This window comes from Oncorhynchus masou, chromosome 25, assembly GCF_036934945.1.
Source record: "Oncorhynchus masou masou isolate Uvic2021 chromosome 25, UVic_Omas_1.1, whole genome shotgun sequence".
Lineage (NCBI taxonomy): Eukaryota > Metazoa > Chordata > Actinopteri > Salmoniformes > Salmonidae > Oncorhynchus > Oncorhynchus masou.
The window spans coordinates 40,267,458-40,288,595 of NC_088236.1; the positions used below are offsets into that span (position 1 = coordinate 40,267,458).

A 21,138-nucleotide genomic window follows, 5' to 3' on the forward strand; every position below is an offset into this window, starting at 1 on the left:
CAGTACATTTCTCTGGAATACTTGCACATTTCTAGCATGCATATTTTCACACTTACATGAATGTGTCAGTGAAGCATAGGAAATAGATGGGAGTGTTGTTGCTTCAGAGAAAAGGGGAACTTTATTAGCCAAGCACATCAATACGTGTAAGTATTTTGCTTAAGGTCCTCCCACTTCTTTTTCACCCATGCAGGTGATAGCTGCCCCTCCACCTCCTTCACATAGATTGTGAAAAGACATAAGATCAAGTACAACATTAACCAAAACATGAGCAAAGTAGAGTTGTGTGAACTTTCTGTAGTTAGACTGCCACATACTTTATCAAATTGCAGTGCCAAGGTGAAACAGTACACTCTTAGGGAAAAAAGGTGCCATCTAGAACATGAGAAGGTTATTCGGCTGTCCCCATAGGAGAAACCTTTGAAGAACCCTTTTTGGCTCCAGGTAGAACCCTTTTGGTTCCCAACCTGGTCTCAGAGTATTTTGCATGATTCTGTACGTAAATCCGAGTAAGTAGTTGAAAAGTTGCTAATTAGCTAAAATGCTAAAGTTCTCCATGATGGTATTTGAACTCGCAAAACTTTGGGTTGCTAGACATTTGCGTTATATGTTCACCCAACCACCCTGACCAACCATCCTACTTTCATTTTTCATTAAGTAAGCATCTGTCTTATGTAACCATATGGTGTGTAATTTATCATACTAATTTGATCCCGGATTTACATTTACTTTGAGACCAGGCTGTGGTTCCAGGTAGAAACTTTTTGGAATCTATATACCTGGAACAAAATATGGTTCTACCTGGAACTAAATAAGGCTCTCCTATGGAGACAGCCGAATAACCGTTTTGGAACTCTTTTTTTCTAAGAGTGCCACGAGAGCAGCTTACCATTACTTTCACCATAACAGGTTATGTGCAATGAAACTAGCTAGCTAGACTAATGTTAAATATGAAGTTGTTGCTCAACAGCAAGTAAACCTGTAACTAACATTACTGTTCTAAAGCTAACTTCTAATCCTACTAGCGAAAGGCACGGCAGGCTGCAAATCTGCTTTGAAAGATGTAGCTACAATGAAATAGTCATGATCATTTTTAATAACAAAAACTACTTACATTTGAGAACCACCGCAGAGGCTTTGGTATTCGCAATCTTCCAAGTTGTTTTGTTGTTTACTTGAAGAGATCTAGCTATTAAAACCTGCGGCCCCATTCTTCCAATGCATTGGGGCTGTGAAATTCCCTAAAAGTATGCAACGAATCCTGAAAAGCCAAAATGAGTATAACATCCTGGCATTTAAAACATATTCGATATTGGAAAATTCACATATTATAAAACTTAATTTTATCGCAAACTCAAACAGGCTACTATTTAGGATGTATTATTGGCATTCGGACACAGCCAAAGAGATTTACCTTCATTATGGGCATCTCAACAACTCCCATGTCGCTCATCATTTATGCAGCACACACACTTCAAGCTTTTGTTTTGCACACCCCACTTTGGGTTACAATTGTTTTTTTTTAATCGCATATATAAACTTTGACTTCAGGTTTAGAGTTACTTAACGATGATACTTTTTACACCTTTTTGATTTCCGTGCACTTATATTATAAGCACTTGTATTATTATCTGATAGTAAAGACTAATTCAGAATCATTTGAGGACTCAACTTTATCCAAATTAATTTAATAAGGAAAATAGTGCTAATTTCAGTTAGGCTACAATTTTGCCATTTCATACCATTGATACTCTAATTAGATACTAATTCAACATTTCTGGCTATCATCACCTTTTCTCCAATTATCTCTTCGCATTGTATCTTCCATAATTTGACAACTGGACTATCATAGAAACTTGCTAATGAACTGCCTTGCTTATGGGAAGATAAAAATACAACGTATTTTTTAACTTACCATTGTAGGAGCTGCATTCATATTGGCACACAAATGGACCTGACGTAGGTCCACACCTTTACCTGACATAAGTAACCTACAAAGTGGGCGGATTCTAATATAATTTGCCGCGGGGCACCGGTCTATGGCCCATGACAGGAATGGACTAAAGTCAGTGTTTCCTCTGGAAAGTTTTGTAGCAGTGGGGGGAAAAGGTAGCGGAGTGACTTTTTAAAAGAACATTCTACTCCAAAATGAATGAAAATAAAATTATCCTGACACTATCTAAAATATAATTTCCACCATAACCTATGCATGGTTCATATGGTCAGGTATGCTATTAGCATTCAGGTGTGTGTGTGTGGGGGGGGGGGGGGCCTCATTTACCTAGGTTGGTAGAGACACAAGGGACCTCAAGAGTTAACCAACCCTGTGAGAGTGTTTTGTGCCTCATACTTTAGCTGGTGCAGCATAGTGGCTATAAATAAAGTATTTTATTTAACCAGGCAAGTCAGATAAGAACAAATTTTTGTTTACAATGACACCCTACTCCGCTCAAACCCTAACCCAGACAATGCTGGGCCAATTGTGCGCCGCCCTATGGGACTCCCAATCACGGACGGTTGTGATACAGCTTGGAATTGAACCAGGGTCTGTAGTGACGCCTCTGGCACTGAGATACAGTGCCTTAGACCGCTGCGCCACTCAGAAGTCCCAGTGTATGGTGAGCATTGTGAAAGTTTGAGTTTAGCAGGCCTAGCTGTTTTATAGTGTCACCATGGTTTACATGTGCATTGGTGGGGAGCAGAACCACCCATATGTCTACATTGTATAGATTTATATTGATTGCTCTGATGGGCAGTGTCTGTGGCCACCTCTTGCATAAGAGTTCCATGGTGGGTAGATACTCCATGGCATCAGAGGAGAAGTCTTTGGCAGGGGGTCGTCTCTCCATTTGGTCCAGAGAGGTTCCCACTCTGCAGAAGTAAAAGGTCCAGCTCTGGCAAAGGGACCCTCCAGTACTGTAATGAGTTGAAAGTGCATAGGTCTTTGCCATCATCAACTCCATCTTTGTGTGTGACCTTCCGAGCGAGATGACTTCACTCTCACACAGTCACAGAGTATCTGCACATGTGCATAGGTTTGCTTCACGCTGTTAGAGCGTAGTAGGTACTGGACCAAAACACCAGAGAAGTTTAGCCTCTCGCTTCAACCACTGAGGTATAATAAGAAATGGAGACTGCATCCAAGATGTCCGATTGTTGTTTTCAAGATGATCTACTTACGTTCGCATTCGCCGATTCATGGACCGTCTATATCCGAGTGACATGCACACTAACACTCATTGTGCACAGGGAGCAGCGGCAACGTCATCACTTCATCCAAAAACACCACAGACATTGGATGAATATAAAATGTTAATGATGGGGGAGGGGGTGGGGGAAATGGCCTCAGCAACAATTATTAGAATAATTAAATGGATGATTTGTGCATAAAGGGGATGATTAAAGTGTCTTATTAGGAATGTTCAAATTTGACTGCTCTATGAGGCTGTCGATGGTACCACTGCGATGCACCATGTCTGGAACCAACAGGACCCAGAAACAGCTTCTACCCCCAAAGCAATAAGACTGTTAGTTAGTTAAATAGTTAACCAATAGCAACCCGGAAAATTGGCATTGACCCTTTTTGCACTAACTCTTGACTCATCACATACGCTAATGTTATTGTTTATTATCTATCCCGTTGCCTCGTCACTTTATCCCGACCTACAGTATATGTACATATCTACCTCAATTACCTCGTACCCCTGCACATCAACTTGGTACTAGTACCCCCTGCATATAGCCAAGTTATCGTTACTCATTGTGTATCAGAGAATGGCGCCGGAGAGGATGGCTGACTTTTTACAGGCTCCTAACCAACTATGATATTTTGTTACTTATTTTGAACATAATGTTGCTGCTACCATCTCTTATGACTGAAAATAACTTCTGGACATCAGAACAGCGATTACTCACCTCGAACTGGAAGATGCTTTTTCCTTTAACGAGTTTGACGCAAATTATATACTGCTTTCTCTGGAACAGGCCCAAATCCCCATAATTTGCATGAAGAAAATACAGAGAAAAAGGGAGCGTAGGCCTTCTGAGAATTTGTAGACGAGCGAGTAAACCCCCACTGCCATCCGTTCTAATGGCTAAAATGCAATCATTGATCATATGATCAAGATTATCCTACCAACGGGACATTAAAGACTATAATATCTTATGTTTCACTGAGTCGTGGCTGAACAACGACACTGATAATTTAGAGCTGGCGGGATGTCCCATACACCAGCAAAACAGAGAAGCTATGTCTGATAAGATGAGGGGTGGGGGTGTGTGTCTATTTGTCAATAACAGTGACTTGCTCAATACAGAAGTGGTCAGATGACAAGGATGCTACGCTACAGGACTGTTTTGCTAGCACAGACTGGAATATGTTCCGGGATTCATCCAATGGCATTGAGGAGTATACTACCTCAGTCATCAGTTTCATCAATAAGTGCATTGACGACGTCGTCCCCACAGTGACTGTATGTACATATCCCAAACATAAGCCATGAATTACAGGCAACAACCGCATCGAGCTAAAGGCTAGAGCTGCTGCTTTCAAGGAGCAGGACACTAATCCGGATGCTTGTAAGAAATCCCGCTATGCCCTCAGACGAACCATCAAACAAGCAAAGCATCAATACAGGACTAAGATTGGATACTACTACACCGGCTCTGACGCTCGTCCGATGTGGCAGGGCTTGAAAACTATTACGGACTACAAAGGGAAACCCAGATGCGAGCTGCCCAGTGACGTGAGCCTACCAGACGAGCAACAGTGGTTTGTCCTTTAAAAGTTGCAGCATAGCTTGCATGGTGCCGCAGAATTCAATGGAACGTTGTTTAAGTGTCTGCCATTGTAACCATTAAAGCTAGTTCGTGCTAATTTGACCACCAGAGGGTATCTTTGAGAAGCATTTGATAGCCTTCAATAGTGGCTGTACTAGAGATTTTAAAACCTTTTTTTTATAAGAGCATAGTATATGGGACTGATTTTAAGAAATGTTGCTTAATTAATTTGATTAATATTATGGTGTTTCTATTCCAAGAAAAGGTTTCCGTTAGGATGGAATGGAAAATATGGCGCTGTACAATGTGACGGTCGGGAGTTGGAGCATAACACTAAGAGCATAACATTTCCACACCCTAATTGTATAATTATACTAATTGTATAATTATAGTCTAACAAATAACCAAATGGAGATTCAGTGAAAATAAAAATCTAATTGATTTATCAAGACCAGTCACCATGCTTGTCTTAGAGCAGCGCAAAACAGTGCTAAAATTGTGACCACAACGGGTAGGCTATTGCTTCAAATCATATTGCTTCTAACTTCAATATGCTCTTAAAATAAAGAAGACCTACACCACTTTTAACAGCACATTACTCAACACTTGTGAGACTCATGTCAACTACGGTAGGCCTACAGTATATCAATCGCAAATAATTACATATGGGTCTCCCAGGTGGCGGCCGGCATGGGTATCAAACCTGCATCTGCAGCAACACATTTTGCACTGCGATGCAGTGTCTTAGACCACTGCGCCAATCGGGAGGGCTATTATTATACTGTACATGGTGTCCAGGTCAGGCTTACCAAAACATTTCTTTATTAAAGGTCACTTAGAAATGTCCTTATTTTTGAAAGAAAAATACATTTTTTGACCATTAAAATAACATCAAATTGATCAGAAATACAGTGTAGACATTATTAACGTTGTAAATGACTATTGTAGCTGGAAGCGGCAGATTTTTAATGGAATATCTACATAGGCGAACAGAGGCCCATTATCATCAACCTTCACTCCTGTGTTCCAATGGCACGTTGTGTCCCAGATTTGCTGCACCTGTACTGACCTCATGGCTTGGTTTTTGCTCTGACGTCAACTGTGGCACCTTATTTATGTAGACAGTTGTGTGCCTTTCCAAATCATGTCCAATCAATTGAATTTACCACAGGTGGACTCCAATGAAATATCTCAAGGATGATAAATGAAAACAGAATACACCCGAGCTCAATTTCAAGTCTCATAGAAAAGGGTCTGAATACAAAACTGTTTTCGCATGTCATTATGGGGTAATGTGTTTAGATTGACGAGGAACAAAAATCTATTTAATCCACTTTAGAGTAAGGCTGTAATGTAACAAAATGTGGAAAAAGTCATAGTCTCTGAATACTTTCCGATTGCACTGTATGTTGTCCTTGTCTGTTTGTATACTTCTTGTATGTATACTGGTGTTCCCATCCTCAGACTGCCAGGTAAAGACTGTGTAGAGACTTCCAGTAATTAACAGGTATCAATGTTTTGACTGAAAGTTACGGTAAATTGTACACACACCCGGTCTGTCCAATGAGAGGTTGTATCTGTCCTCTTTTCCCGCCCACCACTATCAAGAATCTTCTCCACCAACAGCGCCACATGTCGGTTGCTTGAGAAAGAGTAATTGAGGTAGCCAGATAGGGCGTTCATTCCAATAGGTGGGGCAAAATCATAGTCAGTAAATCATTTCATGCATGTACTGGATCTTCCTAACATATGCTGTGTGTTAACTGGTATATGATAAGGGTTCACCTCTGATGTCTGTATCCTCTGTAACCAACTGTGACTCTCAGATGTACCTGGATGTATGAAGACAGTAATTGACAAAAGGGGAGTTGTTGCATACTTTATAACATTGATCATAATTAGGCATAATGCTACAACTTATTGCAGTGTATAACTGCACACAGAGGGAATATGAGATTCATATTTAAGTGTTGTTAGGTTTTGTTAGGCCCGGGGCGCCTTCGAGGGCATTATCACTTTTATACAACAGGTAACCAACATATTAAAATAATGATTGACATATTTTCATAAAAAACGTCATTTTGATTAATTTATTCATACTAGATCTAGTCCCGACACAAATCTATGGTTGCTAGAGACGCGACCCAGTCGTTCAGTCTTTTTCTTCTGTATCTATGGGCGTGACCCCATAGATACAGAATGTTCCATTGCCATACTTGCTGGCAACATTCTTATAACTTGCTTGCTAGCTAGCCAACTACAACTAACTTACAGTCATGTCAAAAAGTGCAGCCAGAATAACAGCAAAGTAAGCTGTTTTCTAGTGACATTTATTTGGATACATCCATAACAATAAGCCAATGAGGCACAATTATGCCTGGCATAGAAAATGCGCTCACTCGTCAGGACACTGTTGTTCAGAGGATCTAGTTACACAGCTACAGTAACACAATCACTTCAAACTGAAGCTGGAAAGATTGCAAATTAGCTGCGTTTTGTTTGACCTTTTTTCAACTGACATTTTTTTGTATAGATCCATAAAAATGATGCCAGCTGATTCTTGATTTTGACTGGCTGAAAAATGCTGCCTGCCTGTCTGTCTCGTCACGTTCATTACTATGCGACAGCAGGAGATCAAATGTAAATATTGAAACAATGTTGCAAATGTCAGAGAGACAGACAGCATGGTTTATACAAATCCCCGAAGTTGAAAACTAAATATTAGTCTAAAAGAAATGTGAGAGAATGTCTAATAGAGTTTTTAATAGAGTTTATAAATTGCCTGGCTGGGCTGATGAGGTGTATATAGATGTGCATATAATACATTTAAAAAAACATTGCTTTCACCTAATTTTAACATTCTGCCATAAAGGGCACATATTCTACTTAATAAAAAACGAGTTTTCCCATCTCAAGGTCAAATAACAAAAATGACTAGTAAGTGTCAAATAAAGTAAACAATGGCTTCATCTTAAATCACCCTTTTGACAGAATGGAAGCTTGTGTGCAACTGGGAGTGGCAATTGAATGCAAGCTTCACAAACATGTATTTATTGTTAAATGATTTCTAGAATGTCGATCTATGCTCGATCCGCTCAGTTTTTGAGAGTTCAGTTTGCGTGACCTTAAAATGAGGGACAGGTGTAAATGAATCACTAATCACATGAAATAAATTATAATCTTCAGAAATGACTGTCAAAGCAACACAATAACTGGATCTTTACAATGATTGTGAAAGCTTGGAGAAATGTTGGGGTTAAGTGGGTTAAAATCATTCTAGAAGTCACAGAGGGTGTACAGAGGGATTTTTGGCACATGAGTAAGTCTTTATTCATATAAGAAAAATTGGATTTATTGAATTCTCAATGTGGTCTATATTAAAGGGCACTTCATTTAAATATCAGGCTTTTAAAAATGCAATATTGGTGCACAATTAATACTTAATATCAAAGGCACTTTTCATGGAATGACCCTAAAGACACTATTGAGTTAGGAAAATTAGACAATCCCTCTCAGTCAATGAAACGTTTTATTTGTTTTAAATAATTGTTTTTCTTTATTAAGTGAGACAGTAACTAGATCCAGGGTGTAATGCTGAAACTCAATCTGTGTCCAATCATACAATATAGGTTAAAATAACCAACTCCAGCCACTTCAGCAAATTATTTTAAGTGAAATTTCTTTTTTGTTTTACTATAAATAGCCAGAGTTGGTAACTGTATTTTACAAAATAAATACAATGGGAAGACGTAGAGGCGGGTCTCTGACACGCATGCAACTACATCAGGTCACCATGGAGATAGAGGCGTCACTTTGCCTCTTTAACTGAAGACAAACAGTCCTGTGCTGAAAGATTTAGTCACTTGAGTTCATAATAGGCCTCTGTCTCAATCTCAAAGGCTCAGGGGAGGAAGGAGGGTGATTTGGCAGCTCTGGCGATGAGACAATATAAAGAAGAAGAAACATGAAAGCAAACCTGTCCATTGACTTGTGTTTCTGTCATCTTACAATTTTTTTTATGCTCTTGGTGGTGGCCAATTGTGTTTTTTTTCCGGTTGTTGCTCTGCAATGTCATGACAGACGATGTCACGTCAGACTGTCGCAGCTCTCTCGCCGTTGCGACACTTCCGGTCTGTTCTTATGGACCACCTGGTAACCGTTGGCAAACAGATGGTCAGGTTTCCTTGCCACAAAGAAAACACAGTCGTACAGGTACTTCAGCATGGACTGATCATTCTCCGTGTAGGTGGTGGGGACAGACTCTCTCTCCACCTGCAGTGAAAGACACAGTGTTTTAGGCCGAAGGAGGATAGTCAAAACTGAAACTGAAAACAATGTTTATACTTTTCTTTACTGTAAACTGTAGTAGTAGTTCATCTTATTCCTAAAATCTGTAGACCCGTTTTATATTTTTTTTAAATAATTAAACACAAAAAAACAACTTTACCTCCAAATGGAATCCATATTTTAAAATTGCTGCCCTGACGTCCTCGTAGCTGAGCTCGATGGAGAGCTCGTTGGCCATGTTCTCAAAGTGGTACAGCAGTGGGCCTATAGACAAGGGAGGAATCACAGCTTTGGTAAAAGTATTGATACAGTAGTGGAGGCTCCTCAGAGGAGGAAGGGGTGGACCATCCTCAGTGAATTTCAGAAAAATACAAATAGTGAAACAATAAAAAAGTTATACTATTTAGATAAAGCTATTCTAAATATATTCACATTTTGCCAAATAATTGATTAAGACACACTATTTTGAAATGAAGGTCTACAGTAGCATCAACAGCACTCTCTGTTTCTGTCCTCCTCTGGGTACATTGACTTCAATACAAAACCTAGGATTCTCATGGTTCTCACCCCCTTCCATAGACTTACACAGTAATTATGACAACTTCCGGAGGACGTCCTCCAACCTATCAGAGCTCTTGCAGTATGAACTGACGTTGTCGACCTAATCAAAGGATCAGAGTATTAATCTAGTTCTGAAAGAATAAGCTACAGCTAGCTAGCACTGCAGTGCATAAAATGTTGTGTGTAGTTGACTCAAAGAGAGAGAAAGACAATAGTTGAACAGTTTTGAACAAATTCATTTATTCAAAAATGAAGGAGACGCAAGAGTAAGCTAGCTGTTTCGTTGTATTTTCACTTTAACTTACCGAGCTAACGAATGCAGCAAGTTAGTTTAGCCTACTCAAACACCCGGTGTAACTACTAAACTGCTTGCTGTACACTGTACTACATGAATATAGCGGGTGTGGCAAACCGTGGGGTGTTGGGTTGAGCGTGCAGAGATTAACAAAGAGACATGGAGGTTCTAGTCAGAAAACACAACTTTACTAAGAAACAAAATACACATAACTAAAAAACATAGGTTTCGCTCTGTCCTTCTCAGGTTTTTTTCCATGTCAGTGTCTCTCGCTCCCCTCACGGCGTGCCACAGTGCTCCCTTTTTGTGGCCTGCACTGCTGGTTGGCACTCTCCCCTAATTACCTCTACTTGGAGCCATCAGCAGCAGGGTGCCTAGCCCGTGTACTCTCAGCAGAGGGAGCCAACATTGCGGCACGTACCTTCCTTCTATCACCAACCGGGGTAGACCTCCCGGGATACCACACGTGTTTATTAACAAGTTAGTTCTAGTAGCTAGCTATGTTGACTATGACATTAGTTAAAATTTAGACAAATACGTAGGCTTTGTGTAGCGGTTATGGTAAGAAGGTTTGGGTTGGAAAGGTTTTTCTCGCCTGGTCACATACAGCTGTTGTATTGTGCACTGAAGTCCACAAACAAAGGTAAAAGGTGAGACGAGGACAGCGCATATATGCAAGAAAGGAATTATACATGCTGTTTGTATACTGAACAAAAATATAAACGCAACATGCAACAATTTCAAGGATTTTACTGAGTTACAGTTCATATAAGGAAATCAGTCAATTAAATTAATTAATTAGGCCCTAATTTATGGATTTCACATGACTGGGCAGGGGCGCAGCCATGGGTGGGCATAGGCCCACCCACTGGGGAGCCAGGCCCAGCCAATCAGAATGAGATTTTCCCCAAGAAAGAGCTTTTTAGCGACAGAAATACTCCCGCAGGTGAAGAAGCCAGATGTGGAGGTCCTGGAATAGCGTGGTTACACATGGTCTGCGGTTGTGAGGCCTGTTGGACATACTGCCAAATTCTCCAAAACAACATTGAAGGTTGCCTTTATATTTTTGTTTGAGTACATGCGGCTGCTATGGAATTTAACTGTTTGCGTGTGATCAGGGGTGTATTCATTCAGACAATTCTGTTGAAAAACATTTCTTAAACGGAATCAAATGGAACGAAACAGGGATAACATACCTGAATTTGTCCAATAGAAAGTCTAGTTTGCAACTGTTGGACTAACGATTACACCCTAGATCAGCTAGATGCAGTCAAGAGTGTGCAAGGCGGTATTAAATGTGTCACTGTCTGTCACCTTGATTACTCAAATGTTTCTGTCGACGTGTAGCAACCGCATGATGGGTAAAGGGACAATTTATGGCTATAGGGAGTATCATGTAGTAGTCTAAACCGATGTTACATTGAGCTGGGTGAATGTAATATTAATGACAGTCATCCAATAGAAATAAGGCCATGCTCCAAACCCCAAAAAATACACCCTCCCTTAAACGGCGCCGACCGCCACTGACATACAGCGTATCATACACTACCAGTAAGTTTAAACAGGAACTACACCAAAGAAAATGTGTAGAGAACCTCTATCACTGGTCAGTAAGGAGCTCCGTTGAACATTGAACAGCTCTGTCGCTCACCAAGATTGATCCACACGCCTCCAGGCTTCAGAATGTTCCAGATGGTCTCCACGTAGTCGATGACATTGTGCGCCGTGTCGATGAAGAAGCAGGTAGCCACGCAGTCCCAGGTGTCTGACAGGGAAGACCACAACGATACTCGTCTAACATTATTGCTAAAATACCAACCAACACAGGTAATAAAAACAATGATCTGTGTGTAGAACAGAGTGCTCACTTTCACCATTGACTGCTCAATACGTGGCCAATTCACATAACAACCTGTCACTCAACAGAGAGACAAAGCCCGTGTCTAAGAGCAGGAGTGCTGATCTAGGATCAGTTTAGTCTTTTAGAACATAATGAATAAGACAAGGTTGGACCTGATTCTAGATAAGCACTCCTACTCTGAGACGCTTTGTGAACACAGGCCCTGATCACTCATTGCTCTTGTTGATCTTCATACAGCCTGTGTGAAGCTCACCACTCACTAGGCTCTGTGTAGACCTCCTGGAAGTCCCCAGCCACCATGGAGAAGTCCGAGTTTGGAGGCAGGCTCTGGGGGTTGACGTCTGGGAAGCTGATTGGCCGCGTCTGGTCAGATGACCTCTTGTTGTTGCTGAACTGGTGGATCCAGGGGTACAGGGTCATGGAGTTGACCTTTTCACACCTCAGAAAGGACAGAACAGAGCCAAGGTAAGTTAAGCTGAACAACAGTGGTCCGAAGAGGATTGCATTGGGATAATTTGATATGCTAGGCAATTGATTTGGCCCATGTTTTCAGGCAGCTAAACACACCAGACATTTCAACATTAAATGACACACATATGCAAGGGCTGTATTATTGCATCATACGCAAGGCTTGAGTTAGGGCCAGGGGTGAAAGTAAGGCGGTACGGTCCGGTACGGTGTCACGGCAAAACAAATAGTGTGGGTACGCCATATCGGTAAAACATGAGCCTATCACAATAATGAAAACAAAATGTAAAGAAAAATAAAAGGTGTAGTAGCCTACAGTTATCATTGCAGTATGTTAGAGGCATGCAAAATGAGCGAATGGACTTGAAAACAGGTGGTAGGCCTATAGCATACGCTCCAAAATACGATCTGGTTTGAGGAGAACACAAACATTTTGCTACGGCAGAGAGACGCGCACGGACAGCAGTGGAGGAATTAATTTTGGCCTGATGACGACCACCAAATGTCATTACACTGTTTTGGTGTATTGTGTAACGGATGCCTCTTCACATCCACCTCTTCACATCCACATGTTGGGAGGCTGGAAAGATGTTGCGAGTGGATGAACGTGCACGGGAACCCTTTGAAGTGATTGTTTGAAAATCAGATGAAAACATCATGACTGGTTGTGTTGATGCCACAAGAAAAGTTCAATTACAAATAATTCTGGCTAGTCCCACAGAAAAAGATAATTAAATTAATAGGAATTTATTTGCAAATATAATTCTATGATTAGGCCCTACGGGTGGCCCACCTATTAGGCAGGATTTGGCAGTTTGATGAGGGCAGCATTTTCCGACTTAAAATGACCAAGACGCACCTCCAACAACACCTCACATTATTCTGCCCAAAAACAATAACTTCTCTCACCCAGTGGCACGCGGGCTATTTAGGTGAGCGCTGATGCTGCCCTATGATAAGCGGAGCCCACTTTGTCACAGGCAGGGGCGCAAAATATTTTGCTTATCCATGCATAGTGCGCCTCTCCAGGGTGCTGTTGGAGAGACTCTACGCTCCACCACGCTCCATCAAATTAATTTAACATAAATGATGTAGCCTACGGGGTAGAAAGAGTAGCAGCCTATGTGGTGTTTCTGTAGCCCGTGGACTGGAGACTAAATGTATTACAATGTCATGAGACAGACACCTTTTCAATCATTAACTTATTAATGAGGAGCGAGAGTGCAGGAGAAAGTCAACTAAAAAGGCTAGCGGGCAAACATCACCTTTGGTGTGACTACGGCATACTCAAAACAGAGGTGGACAGCAAATGGTGCTGGAAATAATTCATTTCAACAATTGTCTTCATTTTAATTCGACTTCACTGACAACAAGAGGGCTTTGTTGGGGGCTATTTCTTCCAATTCCACCCCAAAAAGAGGTAGGCCTACATGTTTGACAGACACAATTATGCTATCCATAGATTTGCCAGTATAGCCAAAGCCTCCAATACTGTCACCGTGCACTCCTTAAATACCTTTGTGTCTGAGAAGGGCTTGGTGTGTTCGGTTTAAACCAGGGCTCAAAATGAGTGAGGGTATGCCATACCATTTGTTAAAGAAAAGGGCAAGAATTATACCTATTGTTAAGTTTATATTTAGAAATAAATCAATGAAAAGTATCCAGATAATAAAAAGTGTTCTATAAGAGTGCTTAACTCTTATTAAATAATCTTAGGGAAAACCCCCCTTTTCTCAATTTTCGTCTAAATGACATACCACCATCTAACTGCCTGTAGCTCAGGCCCTGAAGCAAAGGATATGCATATTCTTGGTACCATTTGAAAGGAAACACTGACGTTTGTGGAAATGTGAATTGAATGTAGGAGAATATAACACAATAGATCTGGTAGAAGAAAATAGAAAATACATTTTTTATTTTACTACCACCATCTTTGAAATGCAACAGAAAGGTCCCACTTCCAGCCATCACTTGTTATTCCGATGATGTCCACAAGACGGCAGCAGTGTATGTGCAAAGTTTCAGGTGGGTAACTTGAAGTATGAACAAACTGCCATGACATTTAGTGTGAAGTCACCCAGGTACATTTGGGCAAATCGTGAAGGAGGCATTTGCATTCATATTACATTATTCTGCAAGAATATCATCAAATCATATATATTTATCATATATGCATAGTCACTTTAACTATACATTCATGTACATACTACCTCAATTGGGCCGACCAACCAGTGCTCCCGCACATTGGCTGACCAGGCTATCTGCATTGTGTCCCACCCACCACCCGCCAACCCCTCTTTTACGCTAGTGCTACTCTCTGTTCATCATATATGCATAGTCACTTTAACCATATCTATATGTACATACTACCTCAATCAGCCTGACTAACCAGTGTCTGTATGTAGCCTCGCTACTTTTATAGCCTCGCTACTGTATATAGCCTTTCTTTACCTACCTATTGTTCACCTAATACCGTTTTTGCGCTATTAGTTAGAGCCTGTAAGTAAGCATTTCACCTGTTGTATTCAGCGCATGTGACAAATAAACTTTGATTTGATTAAATTTTGATTTGAAATCTGTATACTTGGACTTTGATTTAGCTTTTTCCAGTATTAGTAGCCATATTATAGTTCAACATTTGCAAAACAACCAGTTTTCATAACTGAATATTCTTATATTTTTTTGTCCAAAATGAAATGGCATACTGTCGTACAAGGTTAGTAGCTACATTTTACAACAGATACACGGATACTCCCTTAAAGCCCAGCTTATGGGCTATCTAGTTAGCTTTGTTTGACCCCGATTGGTGCTTAGAGTCGTTCAAGTGAAGACCGCCTGCGTCATCAGTGTGCCATGAAAGTGTCGCTCTCTGACCAAATATGGTGTCCTATAGGATATACCGCACCCCTAATGATATAGTAAAGTCTCGTTACGTTCTAGGATCTGACTGCGATTTGACTGGTTGAAACAACGTTTTAGGGTGGGATTTTCACAGATTCCTTTCTTTGCAAATTGAACGAGTGGAAATACAAAAATCGATTGTGCGTGCTATGTGGACCTTTTTAGGATATGAAAAAGGTATGAAAAAAGGAATGATAAATCAGAGCAAGATTTCAGAATGTAAGTACACATTTCACCTTCAGAGGTGAATTTATCAAACCTATCGTGGTGAAAAGTGTTTTGTTGTTAGGAGCTCTCCTTAAACAATAGCATGGCATTATTTGCAGTAATAGCTACTGTAAATTGGACAGTGCAGTTATATTAACAAGAATTTAAGCTTTCAGCCGATATAAGACACTTATATATACTGACATTTGTTGTTTCTCTACAAATCTGTGAAGGTGACACAAGGCACTGCACGATGTACAACTGTCCCGTTGACAGGACAGATACCTAAGAAGTTGGGTTTAACATATTCTCTTTTCAGAAAATTAAAAGTTAAATTACTAGGGACAGAATAGGCCGCAGCTGAGCTTCAGAATGTCAGCAGTTGAGGCTTACATTACTCTGTATTGGTTGAGCGTCTGTCTGGGTGGAAAGGTAACTTTTGAAAGTGCCATATTTAGATTAATAAGGATGTCTAATGTTTAATTATTTGCAAACAGCAACCGTTTCGTTGAAAACATTCTCTGGTTTGACATTGGAGAAATACGCCTATTTCGCTGTCCATTCTTCCCTGAAACTTCTATTTTCATTATCCACCTTTCTTTTGAGACTTTTTCAGAGCAACATTTTCTCTTGATTGTAAACTGTTTTTCCCCAATCAACGCACAAAGAAACATAAAAACTAATTTAATAGAGACATTGGTGATTTTATCAGTTTGAAAATATGATATGTTATTGACATTGAACTGACTGTATAGCCTATTAACCAGATGTGTTATGAATAGGCCTATGAATTGGGCTGCTATTATGTTCTGTTCTGCCGACTATTAGCTGATTAAAAAAAATGGCCCAAGGCCAAAACTATTGCCGACCCCTGCTGCACACCATTCTAGTTTAGCGGGATATGGGGTAGGCAATTTTTTGTCTTCCCTAGGGCGGCAGAACGTCCAGGGCCGGGCCTGTTACACCCATACATTTTTGAGATGCACACATAGGAGGTCCCGTAATGGGAAGAAATTAAATCTACTTGCACCCTTGGTTAGGGCTGAGGGTGAGTGTTACCTGTTGAGGACGAAGTTTGAGGAGAAGAGCATGAAGAAGCTCCATTCGTTGCCTTGGCAGGCATAACCCAGACGAGCGATTTCCCATGCCAGGCGACCAAGCCCTGCCCCCGGAACCAGCACGCTCACCTTGGACACATCACTACAGAAACAACCACGCCATCACTGACAGAATACATACGTAATTCAAAATACTAAATCACACAACTGAGTTAGAATTCAAGACTGTGTGTGTGTGTGTTCACCACTTGTTGCTGGGAAAGAGTCTCTGGATCTCTTGGATGAGGGGCAGGTAGCAGGAGTCTCTCTCAGCCTGGCCGGCCTCGCTCCAGTCACGCACAAACTGCTTAATGGTGGACTTGAGCTTGTCCATGTCGAACGTGGAAGACGTACCCACCTTCCTCAGGTCATCCTGGACAGAAAACAGATTCACTTCAACTCCTCAAACTTCATCCAATGGTGAAAGGATCATGGAAGCAAATTAATCTAAGATCTATCTTCTAATATAAATTTACACTACTACAAGAACTACTGAAATGTGTGCCGGTGTGGTATAGTAGAATAGAAGAACATATGCAGCTCCTCCTACTACTACTGTATTTTTCTTGCACAAAACCACCTAGACGCAGCCTATTCAGCACAGTGTCAAAGCTAGCAAGTAAGACCCTCCCTACTCTGATTGGTTATCCTGCATTCGCATCACTGACCATTTTGCATAAAGTTGGAATTCTCAACTTTGTCTCGTGTCTCCTCTTTCCATTAAAAATAACTGATTTCCAGTAGTTTGAGGGCTACAAGTAGTGCCTGGTGTGACTGCGAGAAAGCATGAGTGTGACCTTTTCTGACCGTTTAGCTCACCTCGTCACCATACTCCATGTTCTCAAACATGTGGATACAGTTGAGCACGATAGCCTGCAGCACCTCCTGGTTGTGGTCCACACTGCGGCGGATACGGGCCAGGTTGGGCAAGACCCCGGGCAGCAGCAGCTGGTGATGCTCCGGAAGACTCTGGAACTGACGCTCTGCTCGATTCACCCGCTCTTGAACATGCATCCTGAGATTAAGGGGAGGTGAATTAGACAAGGATAAAGGGAAGGGTGGTGCCATGGTGAAAAGCAGTGGTGGGCCGTCAGGGCCTGCAAGGCCTTCTCTGCTGGCCTAAACATCATCAGAATATAATTTTTTTTTGAAATATATTTTCCCACAAATATGTATTAAATTATTCCCCAGAGTAAGAGTTACACTCTTCATTTCATAGCGTTCCTCTTGGTTGCACTGCTTCCAGCCACAGGTTGAGATTTGGAGGGCTGGTCTTTATGTTAGATATTTTATCCAATCATATTCAGCCATCATGTGTTGCCAGGGGTCTAAAATCTGCCCTCAGGTCTTCAGAATCAACAGTGCGGGCGCTTGTAGTGAATGGAAATTCAAATTTAGTGTCAACCAATCAGCTTTAGAGTTGGCTATTGTACGCCTCCTGGCTGGCTCCAGTGTTACACAGGAGCCAGCTAGCAGGCGTAGTGCCTGCACGTCTTTTGATAGGATTACCAATATTGAGAGGCAGGTCCTATATGGGCAGGTCTCAGAACTAGGAAACTGATCAATGAATTAATTTGCGTACTACTAAACTGTTTTTTCAACCCACAATAGCGGAAGGAGAAGATATCGATTTGGTCGAGGATATAATTATAACGCCATTCTCAAGACAAACTTTTCAAGAAAAGTTAGACATTGTCAGGAGAGGTAGACGCCGACGCTACAAAGACAGGCTCCGAGAAGCACTGCAAACTGTACTGCTGGTAATGCCTATTATTTGCAAGTGGTCGATTTGGTGTTTGGAGCCACACTGGCTTTGCAAACCGTAGTTGTCTAACCAAGGCAGCAACGAGACACCAAAGTACGGCTGGGCACTTACAAACAATGGTGCTTTTGAAAACTTTTGGGGACACCCGAGTGGATCTACAGCTCAACGAACAAGCGCGCAGGGCAACGAAGCTGCACAATGAAAAGGTATTGTACTCTTCCCCTGCAATTCTCTGAATAAAAACGTCAATTTCAAGGTGACGCAACGCCTGGTTATACTGTGTTTCTGTCTAAATGTATAGTGTCTAGAGCCATGGCATCATAATGATGGTAATAAGAGGTGGATTAATTCGGGTGGGACTGTGTAGGACTTCACTGAAGGCCCAGGCCCCAGAACCACGGCACAATACTGGTGAAAAGGAGGAAGAGAAGATGGAGGTCCAGAAACACAGATGGGGGGGAAATAGAAACTCATTTTATAGCCTTTTTGATTTATGATAAAGCCTCATTCAATATGCAGACTCCTTGAAATGACTTGACACAAAGATTCACAAAACCTTTTCATTCCCTTTTTTCTAAGCAGCTTCCATTATGGTGAACATGGTTGTATAGACTAGGCATAATCATGTATGACCTTCTTGTTTGTAAGTAACAAGATTAACTGGATTGAAATGTAAATGTTTGTCAGCCTGGACTTTATAGCTCTTTTTGTTTTTTTGCATCTTCTTTTAGTTATATTTGTTATTTTCTAGAGCTAGCTCCACTTCCTGTGCTGCTGTTATCTAGCTACTAGTTAAATAGCGGTGGTATGGGACAATGTAGTTATCCAAAACGGTATAAATCCTGATATAAATACACAATATATCTTAGCTAGTTAGCTATGCAACATAATTAGGGTTGTCACTAGTTACCACAAAGTAAAAATTGACTATTGTAAAAACGGTGTCTTAACTTAAGGGTTACCCATAAGGTCAGCAGGAAGGTTAAGGTTAGGTTTAAAATCAGATTTGGTCCAATGCACCAATGCAGCTGTTGCGAGTTCAAATCGCATTACAGACAATTTTAGCTCATTTGCTACTTTTCAATTACTTACTACATTTTTAGCTACTTTTCAACTACTTAACATGTTATCTAACCCTTACCCTAATCCTAACCTTAACCCTTTCAGCTAACCCTTACCCTAGTCCTTTAAACTAACTCCTAAACTTAACCTTAATCTTAGTGAGCTAGCTAACTCACCTAGCTAGAATTAGTAACATATCATACGTTTTCACAAATTGTAACATATCGTACGTTTTGCAAATTCATAACATATAACAGGAATTGAAAATCGTAACATATCATACGAAATGGTTGACGGACATCCAGCAATTATCACATACCATACGAAACGTAACATATCATACTAAATTGAGTGTCTTGGGTTTACGTAGAGAATAATACAAAATGTGCTGAGACCAGGTTGCCTAAAAAGGCTGAATTTTCAGGACTTTTCTAACAGCTCTATAGGTCATTATCATAATTTTCACAATATTATTCTAACCAGTATTATTGACTGCACTGGGCCTTTAAGAGAAATTGTAGAAATAGGCGGGGTTTAGGCATGACTTTGGGGCTGTGAGAACTAGTCAAGACCCCAAAATCAGTCATCCCTCTTCTAAAATCTTCGGACAAAACGTTACTCCATCAACATAACACACACACATCACAACTGCACAATTGAAACACCCCCGATCCCCCTTCCATGAGTCATTTAACGTTACTTCATGTTTCTATTATTGTTTTATTATTAGACGGTGTATCCCGTACATACGACTAATAAAAACTTGAACTAACGATAGCCAGACCGTCTGGGTCAAATTACTTTATGGGTAAGCCCAAGTAAGCTAGCTACCAAATACTACTGCTGTTTTGAAACAGTCCGTACCTGTAGTATCTAAACGCATCGATCACTTTCCAAAAGTGTTGCCTTTCGAGCTTTGTCTCCTCTTCTGGTGTACATTTACTCCTTTCTCGATAAAAATATGCTTCTTCTTGCTCTCCATCAGTAACCTGGTCCACCGTTCCTTCCGCCATGTCTGAATGTTGTACTCAGACCCATCCAATCGAACAATGGAGTGAGCCAGGAAAAGTAATAGACCTTTCATCTGGTTGGTAAGTTAACTATGGCAGTGAGCTAACTAGTAGCTACTGCTGTATTTTTTTGGTCAGAAAATGATTTTACCTGTGTATGTGTGTCTGGTTTATTACAAGTTGCAACAGGAAGAAAGCTCCAGCATCAGAGAAAATGTATAGCTGGCCTCTTGGAGGCCCTTTATATCCTAATCAGACAGCACCATATGTGTAAACACCAACCTGAAAGGCTTGTAGGAAGTCAAAACAGAATCAGTAAGTTACTGTTTAATGGTACATTTACAAACATGCATTTTGATAAATAGAACTGAAACGTGTGTCTCATTATGGTAAGTATAAATAAGTATAGCCAGTTATAATTGTAATGGCTTAGCAGAAAATAAGAAAAGACTATCAGTATTTACCAGGCTAAAAGAGTAAGAATATAATATCTATTGTTTACAGAAAAACTCATTCAACAATTTTAGATGAAGTTTTGTGGGAAAAGGACTGGGTAGGCGAAATATATTTCTCCCATGGGCAAAGAAATTCAAAAGGGGTGGTGATATTAATTAACAGTAATTTTGATCCAAATGTGCAAATTGTCCAAACAGATCATCAAGGTAGATGGATTATTTTAAATATGTTATTGGACAATAAACAGACATGGCTTATTAACCTATATGGTCCAAATAATGATGATCCAAGCTTCTTTGAAAATATATATAAGAATTCTACAAGCAACACTCGACTCTATTATTTGGTGGGGATTTTAATACGGTTTTAAATACCTCTATGGACCGGAA

General features: G+C 40.6%; 1 protein-coding gene across 1 annotated transcript; it reads right to left on the bottom strand.

The window, feature by feature from the left end:
* Positions 1 to 6,645: 6,645 nt before the first annotated feature.
* carnmt1 (carnosine N-methyltransferase 1) lies at positions 6,646 to 20,334 on the bottom strand. The gene is made up of 8 exons (XM_064937710.1): positions 20,148 to 20,334; positions 17,276 to 17,471; positions 16,663 to 16,829; positions 16,419 to 16,559; positions 12,044 to 12,222; positions 11,574 to 11,687; positions 9,227 to 9,330; positions 6,646 to 9,051 (listed from the first exon to the last, which is right to left on the bottom strand). Exons 1-8 carry the CDS (start codon positions 20,294 to 20,296, stop codon positions 8,866 to 8,868), a joined length of 1,236 nt encoding a protein of 411 aa, XP_064793782.1. The 5' UTR covers positions 20,297 to 20,334; the 3' UTR covers positions 6,646 to 8,865.
* Between the last annotated feature and the right edge of the window lie 804 nt (positions 20,335 to 21,138).

Excerpts from the sequence above, each read along its gene's own strand:
- carnmt1 (XM_064937710.1), bottom strand. The coding sequence starts at position 20,296 with ATGGCGGAAGGAACGGTGGACCAGGTTACTGATGGAGAGCAAGAAGAA. Across the intron at positions 16,560-16,662 it reads CTCTTTCCCAGCAACAAGTG|TGATGTGTCCAAGGTGAGCG; the intron begins GTGAACACACAC and ends TTGTTTCTGTAG. Across the intron at positions 12,223-16,418 it reads TCAAACTTCGTCCTCAACAG|GTGTGAAAAGGTCAACTCCA; the intron begins GTAACACTCACC and ends GTCCTTTCTGAG.